Consider the following 14,870-nt stretch of genomic DNA (forward strand, 5'->3'; position numbering starts at 1 on the left):
AAATAATCCAATTCAGTCTCACACAATTGGGGGATGTTTTTCACACCAGGAGTGCCAGTAAAAGGAAATACTTGCTGACGGGTTCCAGTTGGCGGGTACCAGCAACTTGCGTTACTCGACGTCTGCGCACGTTGAACTGGACGTTGAGATGAGCCGGCGCCAGCGCCGCGGTTCGGCGGCGTCATAGTATCACCATCGGAGTTAGCATTACTGTTACTCGTCGATTCATCGTCGTCCGAAGTTAATTCACTATCGTCCGACTCGGGTATAAAGTCGGGATCGAAATCTGAGTCGTCGGACATTATCAAAAGAAGATCGAGTTTCGCGATCGATGTAAAAACGCGGGAAAAACGCACACGACAGGCCGTGGGGGCGGCCGGCGGCTAACTGTCATAATAAAAGGGTGGCGTGCTAATGAATAACTATACAAATTGTGCGTGGCGTGCGGAAAGAAAATAATTGGGGGCTACCGGCGGACCCCATGGCCTCCTAACTAAAAAGTTACAAAAGTGCTTTGGCTTGCGGAACAAGAATTAGTGGGGGTCGCCGGCGGATCCCATGGCAGGGAGAGTGTTAATGACGAAATTGTACCAGGTTGCTAGCCCATCGCCTAAAAGAAGATTCCCAAGTTTATTAGCCTAAAGTTAAGTAATTCGGAAAAGACCATGTGATGTCATTGAATTTCGACACTTCGACAGTTAAATACGAGTGGAAATTGTTTACGAGGACACATCAAGTGACACGGGACAGGAATAGTCACAAATTAGCCGCGGTACACATTGAGCCAATAAAGTAGAATAGAACTACTCCATCTCCCGTCTATTTCATGTGTCTTAAGTACATACCAGGCAGCTTATCTGTAAAAACTCCGAGCCAGTAACTTATCCAATGTGAACTTTTAACTGGATAAGTGTCGGAACTCGATTATGACGGGTTGCTGTCTTCCAAATGGGACATCAAGGTTGGAACAACGAACGGTTATCACAAACATGACTTTAGTTTTTAGCGTTTTTTAGGTTATTCGAGGAACAAGTGTTAGCCTATGCAGTCTGCACCGGGCCCAAGTAGACGGGGCAAGCCAAAAAGACGTTGGCAATAGATGCTCTGCAAGATGACGCCGAACACCGGACAACGTGCAGAGGGAAAAGTCTGGAAGGCTGAACCCGGGCCCCGAGGCACTATAGGGCAGTAGAGGATGCAACCGGGAATACGCAAAGATAAGGAAGAGAGAGTTTTTGCGTTCTTTCCTAAATGATAAAACGTTATTATAAGCATCAAGACGAAGACTTTTCAACCATACAAAAATTCAAATAATCGATTATTTGTATGGTTTTCTTGTATAAAACCGTAAAACCTTTAATGAGTTTCTCTTTTCAAAAAGTTAAATGTAAAACGATACTTACAAACTAATTAATTCAAAACTAAAACTACTTATAAAAATAAAGAAAAAAGATGACTACAAACTAAAATTTAATTTATAAATTGTACAGTCCCTGCATAGCATCAACATGCGGGAGTGTGCCTAGAAGGCTGGCAGCATTGCCAATGTAAAACACTATCATTCATATCCGATGGCTTACCAAAGGTACGATCAGTGCCTAAGGCAACCGTTTTTTCTTTTGAAAAACGGTAATTTTAGACACATTCTAAACAATCTATTCAAAACTGGAGCTCTTACGTAATAAAGACATTTAATCAAACAATGATTGATATGTTTTCTTTATCCCCATACTATACCAAACCACGTCTAACTGAGACAATAAACTTAAAATAAAACAATAGATTTTTCCAGGGCACACAACGCATAGCGGACAAATGTACCATCATAACAGTTCAGTCCACTTTACATCCCACCCGTGGGATTGGGACCGTTACGTATACAATACGTCTATTCGCAAATTGAGTTAACGTGTGAAAGAGTAAGTCTTTTGGTAAGTAAGTCGCCTTGTTGAAGGCAGAGTAGAATTACTCCAAGGTCTTCGATATTGGACAAAAAATCAAATTTATAATTTTGGGGCATTTCAAACATGACAATTAACTGTCATATCTTTTGGATTCACAACATTACCCGCAACCAAAGCGTAAGTGCAGAAGAAGCGGTAACGAACTGAACTGCAGCATTTTCCAGAAAAACGTTAACTTCGGTATAATCCAAACTTAAAATTACGAATAGACTTGAAATGTGGACGGGAGAATACATTGTTATGCTGAATTGATTTTAATGGAATTTTAAATTTTGATTTGAACCTACTACAAATCTTAACGAGGATCCTGACAATCTAAGAGATTGAGCTAGCACTGAAGTAACTTTATCTATGTTGTGGAATACTAAACTAACCCAATTATGGACATCATAGCAGTTTGTTTTAACGTTTACAATATTGAACTCGTTACTTAAAAGTTAGGTACTTCATACACACATAAATTCATAAACGAAAGTGTCATAAATTACCGTTATTATTTTATCATCATAAAATTTGCATACAATTTAAAGTCTATTTATTTAAATTAACGCTAGGATTAAAAAAGCGTGAAATGTACAATTCCACATTCGCTCTTGTATGTTAATTTGTTTTATAAAACACCTCATAAATTGCTCGGCGTGCCATGAAATCACATTTAATGTAAAAACATCGCGCCTCTGGTGGTCCCAAATTGTTTTGTACTTAGATGTGAAAATATTACTAAAGAGAGAGATGTTAGGAGTAATCGTCGAATATGCATGAAAAGAAATGAAAAGTTAAATATGTTAAACTATATTAATGCACACGCCATACCCCTCCAAAAATTCATCTCTCCACTCATGGGTCTGTAAGAGATTTCTTTTGAAATAAGCACCTTTGTACTAGAATTACTGTATTAAATGCTCCGGTATATAATTTTATGTGCATAAATAAAAAAGAGTAATAAGTGAGGAGGCAGCGGTAGAGGTCTGTAAGGATCGTAGCAAGAGGAAATCCATAGCCACTGCCTATCCCAATGGGAAACAGGCACGATGGTATGTATGTATGTATGTATTACTAATTGCCAAACCTCTAATTTCAAAAACTGGAGACAGCCTCTTTGACACAGCTATAGTTCCCTTGTCTGTGACACAGAAGGTCCGGGTTCGAATCTCGGCTAGGGCATTAAGGAAAAGGATCTTTTTCTATTGTCACTACGACCCGCCCTGGCTTCGCACGGGTAGCATTTATCAACATTTCAAACAGAAAAATACGTCCACACCTTTTCGAAATTAGCGCATACATAGAGACGGAGTCTAATTTTTTTTACATTAGCTTTGACTGCGTTGGACCTCAATCTGCCTGGTTCTGCTTGGACTGCTCAAGTAGTGAATGGTCACTACATACATACATGTACATATAATCACATCTATATTAACACATAGTTACATTATTTCATAACACACGCTTAGTCCAGCTAGAAAGCGTGAATGAAAATTTAATTTTTAATATACTCGTAAGTGTACTCCATTATGAAAACGTCTCGAGTTTAATCTGCTTTTCTAATCACGACTAGGTAATTTTACAAATGCGAATTATTTGTGTATATATATATATATTAAAGACGTGTGAGTAACATTAAACTTTGTAAGGTCACAAAGACAAAAAGCCATACGAATTAATAAATGAAACGTGAAGACAAAAATTGTCTCGAAAAAACTCGAGTTGAAAGCACATAAATACAAACCACATTAATAATTATAATGACAAAATCGATAACGTATCCGACTCACGCACCACGTTCGATTATCGATCGTTAGACTCACCATTTTTTGTTAATGGTGTGAATTTTAATAACTAAACAGCTTAACCTCGAGTCAAATGTAAAGGCGATTGTAATTTACACCAATTATTAAATCGTTAATAGTCAAAGAAAACAAACGTTTGTTTAAGGTTGCCAGATCGTCATTCCAACCGGACATATCTGTGTTTTCATTCTGGTATGCCGTGTGGTTTCCGGCCCTTTAAAAAAGAACTATCTATTTCCCAGGAATGTAATACTTATTAATTAACTTAATTTTTTTTTGCGACGGGCTAGAGCAACCTGTCTCATTTGAATCTCAATTCTATCATTTAATCATACCGCTGAACGTGGCTACACAGTATTTGCAAGACTCTCGGCTCCGTCTACTCCGATAAAGACGTGATTATATGTATGTGTGCATGATATAAGTACTTACGAGTTTGGCATTTTGAGTTGAGGACATCATAAGTGTAAAAAAAATTTAGGCTCTGTATACCCCTGACGACTACCCCGTAATGGATAAAGAAGTGAAATATATGTGTGTGTATGTTATAAAATTATAATGGTCCAATATACCAACAGGCAAACAAAAATCCTGACTATGTCCAGATATTTTCGGACGCCTGCCAACCCTGGACGTTTTTAAATTAGGCAGACAACTAGCTATAAAAATTAATACCTTGTACGTTACTAATCGAAATGCATGGTTGTGCATATTTTACTCAAATTTGCTTAATGAATCAATTAACAGTGTGCGCAGGCGCAATGTAATCATCTGTAATCAAGCGCAAATACATTTAAAATTATACTAACATGCCCCGGGCGTTATGTTTCCTTAAAAATATCATTTGGTGCCAAATGCCATCTTCTTTTTTTTTCTTGAAGAACTCGACCCACCAGAACCAAGCGGAGATCACGCCAACCACTTTTGCGCCAGGATTGCGATTCGTAAATTCTAAATTATGAAACACTTTATTCAGACTTAAGAAATCCTGGCCTGACGCCGCGAAAGATGACATGCGTGCCAATGGTCTTAGAACTTGAATCGCAGCAGACCGTAAGAAGAGGAAAGAAACAAGTGGAAAGAAAGAAGTAGGAAACCAGCTTAATGGCGGAGGGTGCAACTGGTAACACTACAGGAAGAGAGAGAGAGACCTTATTTAATAATTGAACTACACATCAGATAACGACCGATTCGAAATGAGAAACCTCCTCCAATTTTTGAAATCGGTTAAAAATAATCAAAAACTCGTTCCAAGTAAGCGTGAAGGAAGGTTTGAGTAGAAAAAGAATGACCAGTGAGATGGCAAGTGACGGAAGCAATATGAAAAAACTAACATACTGTGTCCACTTTACGTCTAGAGTGGGAACAGGTTACAACAAAGAAGCAGGTTTTGAGTTGGAGGGTTTGAACTATAAAGGGTCGTTGTAAAGTTCGCAATAAAAAGTTGACATTTTAACATCATGCCACTGAGTAACCCTAACCTTCAAACGAAAATCGATACGGGACCCCTTTTTTACGGACCGTGTCGGCCATTACCCAAAGAATAAATAATACAAATGTACAAAAACGGCTAAGGATGGATGTCATAAAAGGCTAAGGGATAGGCTTATAAACTTTGTATTCTTCTTTTAGGCGATGGGCTAGCAACCTTTCTTTATTTGAATCCCAATTCTATCATAAAGCTTAACAGGTGAAGGCACTGTCTACCCCGCAAGTAATATAGAAGTGATTATGTGAATAAATTATTATAGTTATAATCCTTATGAACTCAAGTCTAAGGTTCTTAAACCTTGTATTTTTTTAGAGCTATTTTGATACCTATATTATGGATTCGTTCAACTTCGCAAAGGAATAGAAAAAAACCGGCCAAGTGCAAGTCGTACTCGCGCACGAAGGGTTCCGTACCATCATTACGTTTGTTACTTAAATATATTTTTTTTTTATATTAAAATCCATGCAACCGATTAAAATCGACCAAAAATGTTTTATGGGACCCGTGGAATTTGATGGGTAAATAAGTGAAAATTTTAAGCGTTTACCTGATAACGATAACGTTATTATTATTGCGCAGAACAATACGAAAAAAACGCGTTTACTGTAAGGGGACTCCCCGCCCCCTTATTATTATTGTAGGCAACCTTCTTGTAAGCCATAGCAACGGTTGCCATGGATTTTGTTTGTTAGAAAAATGTTAGAAATAAAAATTTTATTGTTAAAATATTTTTAGTTTATGTTGAATAATATAGTAATTTTAAACTGATTATTTCTCTCCTCTTTTCTCCTTCTATCTTCTGTAGGAATGACTAACTTTGTAATCATACTTCCTACACTTTTATATTTACATATGTTTTTTAATTTTTAGTATTCTTGTTATAGCTGCAACGGTAATACAAAATCTGTGAAAATATCAGCTTTGTTACTATCACGGTTTATGAGATACAGCCTGGTGACAGACAAACAGACAGCGGAGGCTTACTCGTAGTAATAGGGTCCCGTTTTTACCTTTCAGGTACGGAACCCTTAAAACCCAGTGACGAATCATGTAACGGTGTTGTTGCAAAACACACAAATCGGACTATACGGTTAATTGCCGGCAAAACGTCTAGTTTTTGCACATCCGCCCAAAAACGAGTGACAACCGGTTGAACCGGTTTTTGCTGCCATTTCATGTACACCGGTAAGTAACTGTTTGGGTAACAGACAGGCAATTGTTTAATTAACGTTTTTTTTTTATTACTGGGTTTACCGGTATTGATTATTTTTTAAAAACAAAATACACGCTTGCCTTAAAAGACATGCATAATATAATTATCCTATTTCAATTAAACTGATCATGTGTACGTGGCCTTTCTGTCTTCTCAAAAGACTCTTGTCTCTGTCTACCTCGCAAGGATATATGTATGTATGTAAAATCTCATAAGTAGGCCGCGTCTCCATCAACTCCAAACAAAAGATGATCTTACGAAATCAAATCCATATTCATACGTAGTGAAAGCTAATCACAATCCCACTATAAAAGCATTCAACAAATGAGGCGTAGGGCTCCTTATATGAACGCTTCTAAGGTGGGTCTTGCCCTTAAATGGTGCTGAACCAAAACCGGTTACCTGAGCCGAAACCTACTTTAAAATCGTACCCTTTATAGTTTGCGATGCGATTTTGTCCGCGTTAAACTGAAAGCGTCCGTAGTTCCCGTTTCCTGTTGGGAATTACCAGGATTAAGTGGGCCATCTTGGACCTCAGATAATCAAAACGATATTTACACACAGAACAGAACACAGGTGTCAAAGCGTGACAGACAGACGTTCAAATTATATACGTCTTCTTTCGCCTCGCGGTAGTCTATCCATCTTGACCTCTCTGGAAAGTAGCAGTACGCTTTAAACTATGATCCTGGATTGGGTAAGTCAGGTTTTTACAAGAAGCGACTCCCGTCTGACCTCCGCGACTTTGTAGGGGAACCTAACCTATATTGGATCATGGGGCTTCCTCCTGGCTTAAGTGCCGGTTGCATCCTCACCACTCTCGAGAGGAGCCCGGGGTAAGCCCTTGACCATGGAACCTGGATTAGGTGGTCAGGTTTTCACATGAAACGACTCCCGTCTGACCTCCGCAACCTTTGCAGGGGAACCTAAACTGTATTAGATCGATCATGATTGCAATGTGCAGGTTTCCTCACGATGTTTTAAGAGCATCGGTTAGTATTATAACTAATGTACCTACATAACTTCGGAAATAGTCATTTGTTCATGGCCGAGGTAGGATTATATTGGATCATGGTTATCAAATAATTATATAGTATGGATTTTTAACTGCATAACGATTGGCGTATGTAAATTACAGTTTTAAACCCGTACTTGGTTCTTAGTTGCTCCTTAGTTTCAACAAACAAACCTCCGAGCTTGCATGAAGAGAGTTATGAAAGTGGACGAAGCAAAGAAGTATGCAGTGGCAAGTGGAAAGATGTAGTCTCTGCCTACCCTTCCTCTCGCCGTGATTTTATATACGCAGGTATGTAAATCGTACCGCATAAAACGCACTTTGTATCGGTGTCGCCTGCCGGTCTATCGCGGATTGTTACCAGCCTTAGATCAATGATCTAAGATTTCTTAGGCTATAGAGGACGGCTCCGATATTGCTAAGTTGAAGTCGGTCCGCGTTTGAGGTAAAGTAGGTTGTAAGTTCACCTTTTAGGCGATGGGCTAGCAACCTGTCACTATTTGAATCTCAACATACATACATACATACATATGGTCACGTCTATATCCCTTGCGGGGTAGACAGAGCCAACAGTCTTGAAAAGACTGAATGGCCACGTTCAGCTATTTGGCTTAATGATAGAATTGAATTTTGAATCTCAAATATATCTTAAAGTCAAATAGCTGAACGTGGCCTATCAGTCTTTTCAAGAATATTGGCTCTGTCTACCCCGCAAGGGATATAGACGTGATTATGTGTATATAGGTTGTAAGGTACGGAATGGACAGATGCTTTATCTCTCTCTCATCTATGCGTGTTTCCGTCGCACCCTCCACCGCTATCATTCAGACCCAAGGTATTACAGTAAAAGTCATTTGGTCATTGGAAGTTCAGAATAACTATAAAGTGAATTATCTTAACAAAAATATACTCGTAGGATGTTGTTAGAATTTTTATGTGCATTAAGTGATATTCATTAGTAACGGTGGTCGAATTGATAAGGCTCACAGGTTTGAATCCCACCCCGGCCATTACCAATAACTATTTCCCAAGTTATATGTCATTAGTTAGAATACTAACCGATGCTCTTACGGTGAAGGAAAGCATCGTGAGGCAACCTGCACATTCAGGAAACTGGATGTGTAACCATGATCGATCCAATACAGGTTAGGTTCCTCTGCAAAGGTAAAAAAGTATACGCTTCGTGTAAAAACCTGACTCCCCCAATCCAAGGTCCATGATCAAAGTCATATCCCGGACTACTCTCCAAAGTGGTGAGAATGCAACCGAGACTGAAGCCAGGAAGAAGAAGAAAGGGTATTCATTAATTTAAGTCAGTGAAATTCTAGGGAAACACTAAATAGAAAGTTTGCATGATGTGATTGATAGAGGCGTCCATCAATCTTTTAATATTAATTTCAATCAAGCTATCGATCCGAAAATAAAGCTAGCGCGACGGGATTTCTTGTTAACACATTTGCATCTGGCGAATAAATGCCCGATCTACACGTTAATAATTCTGTGTTACAGGCACTTACGTACTATTAATAATTCTATGGTTACAAGTTAAACTAAGCGAATGCCGGCCACAAATCATAGGAATGTCCGAGAGGTCTAGACGATTGGAAATTAATCTATTTCCTGGACGGAATACCAAACCTGTTAATATTAAAACGTTTGGCGGGATTGGAGAATAGTAAGGATTCCTGCATACTGAGATTCAATTGCAGTATACCTTATGTTTAGATGGATATCGATTTATGAAACCTGAAGGTGCCGTGTGGTTTCTGGCGCCATTAGAAAAGAAGAAATAGGACCACTCCTCTCTCTCACTCTTTCCCATGGATGTCGTAAAAGGCGACTAAGGGATAGGATTATCACGCACGTCTATATCCCTTGTGGGATAGATAGAAAGCCAATAGTCTTGAAAGCCTGAAAGGCCACGTTCAGCTGTATAGTTTTATGATGGAATTGAGATTCAAATAGTGACAGGTTGCTGTAGCCCTGCGCGACTTCGTCCGCGGGCACAGCTAGTTAAGGTATGTTGTATTGTAACTAAGAAGTTAAAGATTTTTGACTACAGCTTGCCAGTTTCTACGTTACTCCGTCTGAACCGTCCCGCCCCATATCAAATCAACAAATCTATCAGCGGCCACGTAAATCATAACAAACATGACGAAATAGGTACGCCGGCGATATAATAATAAACTATTTGAAGTGAACCGATGGCCATTTCCTCAGTTTATTATTAGTGAGACCAACTTCTGTTTCCGTTTACTAACGAAACCGGCGATACTTTACTGTGGATTTTATTTTCTCCCAATACTACGATCGTATGGTACAGTCAACCGCATATCAAGTTACCTTGCATAAAACTCTATGGAGCTGTAATAGAGCCGAATATGCTGTGAAATTGGATAGGTTGATATATGTTGTTGACCGTAAATACTCAGGTTTTGTTATACGCCGCACACTTTGCATAAAAAGATTGATGAATGTATATGATGCGAAAGAATAACGCTGGGATCGTGGTTAGTGGAAAGATGTAGTCTCTGCCTACCTGTCCCATGTCCTTCTCTATACTCCACACTATATGTATGCAATATATCAGTGGTTTCGACGCGTTAATCGTACAAACACACTAAACGTTTTATAATATTACTAGAGGACACCCTCGGCTCCGCCCGCGTGAAACGAAAAATCATCATAATTCCCGTACCCGCGGGAACTTCGGGAAATTCTCTTTTAGTGCACCCTTAGACCAAATAAAAAAACTACACACCAAATTTCATGTCTCTAGACCCAGCGGTTTGAGTTGATACATCAGTCAGTCATTCACTTTCTTCTTTTATATATTAGTATCGATGTATTATGCTTTCAGCCAAACCCCTCTTTCTTACCCGGTGCGTAGGTAGGTCGTAGGGCTTTGAATAAGTCATGCGACTCAAGGGCGAAGAGTCGCAGAGGTCGACCTCAGGGTCGTCCAAGGTCAAGGCAAGTTATATAATAATTGGTAAGCGCTCGAAGAAAGTTTCGTAATATTTAGGCTTGTGATGAATTAGGGAAATTAATAAAAGTTGTGAAGTTCGTCGATTTAAGACGAAGCTCTTATTCTTTTAGTATTCACTCAGTATTTTTTATCGGGCACCTTATAGATTCGAACACCGACTATCTGTAATTATCGATAGACTAGAGAGCGTCCGCTGCTCCGCACGCGTAAAACGAAAAATCCTGTATCTTGTGTTCCCGCGGGAATTACAATAAATCCATTTTTAGCTTTCTCCTAGTACCTAACAATATATCTTCCTGCCAAATTTCATCTTCATTCAGTAGTTTTTGAGATTTCGTGATCAGTATCGCTTATCATTATTTGAATTTCAATACCACCACTAAGCCATACAGCTCAACGTGGCCATTTTCAAGACTGTTAACTCTGTCTACCCCACAAAGGGTATAGACGTGATTATATGTACACATATGTACTTATATAGAAGTATGTATGTATGCAAGTAACTCTTACTAAACAGGACACCAGAATGACTCGCTTGCATTAGCATGGTATAATTGCCGTGGTGGGGTGTTCAGACCGTGACCACTTTCAGGCAATCAGACCATCGCCCGTGTACCGGATTATTAAAACATTTACTTCGAAAGTTATCATCTTTAAAGTTAATTTCCCTCAATGCCTACAACCTAGCGATTTTTAAGGTAACATACATACATACATAAAATCACGCCTCCTTCCGGGAGGGGTAGGCAGAGACTACCTCTTTCCACTTGCCACGATCTCTTCATACTTCCTCCGCTTCATCCACATTCATAACTCTCTTCATTCATATTTTTAAGGTAAACATGAAATAAAAGTGCCGTGTGGTACCCGGCACCAATAGAAAAAAGAATAGGACCACTCCAACTCTTTCCCATGGATGTCGTAAGAGGGGACTAACGGATAGGCTTATATACTTGAGATTGTCACTTTATATGAATCTCAATTCTATCAGTAAGCCAAACAGCTGAACGTGGCCTATTAGTATTTTCAAGACTGTTGACTCTGATTGACGTGATTATATGTATGTATGATAGAGCGATAGTTTTTGCGCGATAAAAACGGCGTTGCGCGTGCCATGCTGCGGAAGCAAATCATCTAATAGACAGAACGAGGTTTCCTCTCCATAGGTCAGGATGGCAGAAACGTCTAATCCTGAAAAGACCTAATTACTAAATCAGATAAACCCACGAGTTTTAGGCAACTAAGCATACATGCAAAACAATAAAGTTAAAAATAACACCCACATGGGCACGCGTGCATTTCAGTCACGCAATCCTAAGATATAATTGACCAATTTAGATTGTAACTGATATCTTATAAGTTATACGAACTATGCGCGCTTCACAGCCTGGTTGCTTTATAGAAAGCATGCGTTTAGGTCTTTGGTTTAGCGCGCGCGGAATTTGACCAACTTCAGATTACGCTGTACAAGAAATGATACGGTTGTTGACTTTAATTAATGTCATAAATTTTGAGGTTAGGAGTCTATATGCAGTTGGAAATAGCTATCGTTATCCTTACTTCTCCAGAGTCAGTGGTTGAACAGTCAAGGTGCCCGAATAAAATAGAAAAACGCATAGTGCGACACAGGTTCAAATGCCATTGCAGTCATGTACCAATAACACTTTTCTGAGATCGTACATTAGTTCTATTGCTAATCTATACTCTAATGGTAGGCCCCCAGGTCTCGAAGCACTATGGAAAGACAGTGATTCAACTGGGCATATTAAAGATTTGAAATACTCTTATGGTGAGAAAAAGCATCCTGAAGAAACAACATGCACATTCAAGGCAACTGGATGTCTGAACAACCATGTCTGAACTGCAATTTTACAATTTGAGATCTTCAGAATTAAATTGGGAATAAGGCTATATTGAGATAATAATACTAATCCTGTTATTTTAAAAAAATTCAATTATCTTAGTGTCATCGTAGGGTCACATTATAATTGGCAGTATACATTTTTAACTTAGTAGGTAGCTTAACACTGCATGAATAAGTTTTATCAGCTTTTTAACCTTTTGGATAACATAAGCATTAAGATAACACTAGCAGTATGGTCATATGAATGTTATTTTTTTGTTTAAATGAAAGCTGATAACATTCAGTGATGTAAAGACGCAATAACTTCGTACAGCTAATCAATCATTATCAACCAGCAATTTAACCCTGTAGAAGTCTATATAGGCCTGTCTATGACCAGGGTTCAAATGTGGGTTATATCATATTATACAAATAAAAAATTGAATTTGAACAATATATGTCTTACCATCTCGACACAGAAGCCTATTTATAGCCTATGTGACAGGTTGCTAGCCCATTGCCTAATAGAAGAATCCCAGGTTTATAAGCCATGATTGATTTTTACAATCTGCATGAGAAGGTATTTAAATACAAGGTAGATATTGAGATAAAAAAAATATATCTTATGGTACTTTAAGTACCATAAGATATTTTTTTTTTGGAAATTTTTACCTCATAATAGCAAAGAATTTTGATGTTCCAGTATCTATTTAGCATTTACATAGATTCTCCATGGTCCAGTAGTTAAGAAATTTGTTTCATAGCCTGGAGGTTGCACATTCAAATCTTACATTTCTACATTTTCCTATTCTATTCCTAGGTTTAGGTAAGGATCTTTTCAAGGCTTCTTAAGCAATTAGTCTTAGATACAGTCTTGTCAAGTAATCAGTTGCTTAACTTTCTAGCCTAGAATTCCTGTTCAAAACAGCTCAAAGTAATAATGTGTACCTAAGTATTATGATAACCTAGTTTTCTTATAATAAGGCAGTTTTATAATATGGTACTAAGGAGAAAAGGTAGTGTAGTGTAAGTAGTGAGAGGATGAAAATGGATCAAATATTTAATGTAACAAAACTGTATTGATAAAGGAATGACATAATATGTATATATATATTTCACATACCTGTACCAAAAATAAATTAATAAAAAATTATAAACAGGTCAGTGACCGTTAAAACTATCGCAGATAATCGTATCGATAATTCCTTCCTGTCTCAACAAATGCCGTTCATATTGAGAACACCGAGCGATCGGCCAAAGCAGGTTGCGTTGATACAGTTACAAGATTAATTAAAATCCTGACCTACCTTCATATCCGAGACGATCTGCTGATAAAGACTCCATAATGGGGAACAATCCTTCTCTGTAGTCCCCTCCATTGTCAGAAAAACACAAAACACAACACGAATCAAACAATCAAATTTTTCACATACGAAGACGCTCCACCGCTAATAACAGACTGATGCATTTTTGTATCTTATATTTGATGCGTTTTAAGGTTACCTACATTTCACTTCACGTTTCAAGGCACAATAGAAACGTTAGAAAACACGATGTGCAACAAATCAATATTTATAAACACGAATACCCTCCATGTAAACCATAAAAAACGCCATTTATCACTGAAATTTCGCGCACGGCCTACTGGGAAGCTGCTGTAGGCTAATACCGAAACATTTGTATACACACTCATTCAAGAAAACTCATAAAACACTTGTTTTAATTCACAAACATACGAATAATCAAATCCAAGCGTTAATATGAACGAGCGACAGTCGAGCATCAGCACATCGGCCGGAATCGTTTCTGCTTGCATTGAAGCTGGCTACACTTTCATCAATGTTATTTAAGTGTTGGCAGAGTAAAAAATAACGTAGTTTTGTAAAAAAAAATACGATTCAACGTTATAGGTACTATTTTTTATTACTTGTATTTTTGTTTGTAACGCCAGCACCAAGCGCATATGTACATACATACCACCACACCTGTCACACATTGGGTGAGGTAGAGACTATGGATTTCCAATTGCTATGACCCTTACAATCCAAGTTGTAAATAATTAAAGATGTTTCTCTCTCATATTTGCCATTCCTATTATAAATACTCTGTAGAACGACATCTTTTAGGACTTTCATTATTTACTTATTGGGCGATAAACTATCACTATCTCGCTTTTTGTTTCAAGTTCGTATAATGTTAAATGGGTGGCGCGATCTAGCCCCGCAGGAGGGATAACTGTCTGACGATAACTTCCATGCAAGGTGACGCCGAGAGCATACTCTGGTGAGGACACCAGGTTTTGTAACTGACATATCAAGCCGTAGTCAAAAGTAGCACCAGAACATATAAATATTGAATTCCCATTTTATGATCTTAAACGGTTGTTTTCTTGGTATTTCTTTGAATATCATTTCCGGCAATTCTGCAAAGAGTACTGCCAAACGAATATGTCCTACACTAGATTTAATCTTAGCCAAAAGGCCAAGAAGCGATGAGTATGTCTTGTCAGTGCTCTTAAATTTATGCCAATGTCAATGTCAACGTCATGCATGCGTTTAATTGTTTAA

At 38.3% G+C, this 14,870-nt stretch overlaps 1 protein-coding gene across 1 annotated transcript in view; it reads right to left on the reverse strand.

The window, feature by feature from the left end:
• The window catches only part of LOC106132002 (protein MTSS 2), a 120,228-nt gene extending 106,133 nt beyond the window's left edge, over positions 1-14,095 (reverse strand). Inside the window, exon 1 of the mRNA XM_060951831.1 lies at positions 13,611-14,095. Coding sequence (XP_060807814.1) covers positions 13,611-13,682 — 72 coding nt within the window. The 5' untranslated portion in view covers positions 13,683-14,095. The remainder of the gene's footprint in view (positions 1-13,610) is intronic.
• Positions 14,096-14,870: the final 775 nt, after the last annotated feature.

Source organism: Amyelois transitella, chromosome 26 (assembly GCF_032362555.1).
Source record: "Amyelois transitella isolate CPQ chromosome 26, ilAmyTran1.1, whole genome shotgun sequence".
Taxonomy (NCBI): Eukaryota; Metazoa; Arthropoda; class Insecta; order Lepidoptera; family Pyralidae; genus Amyelois; species Amyelois transitella.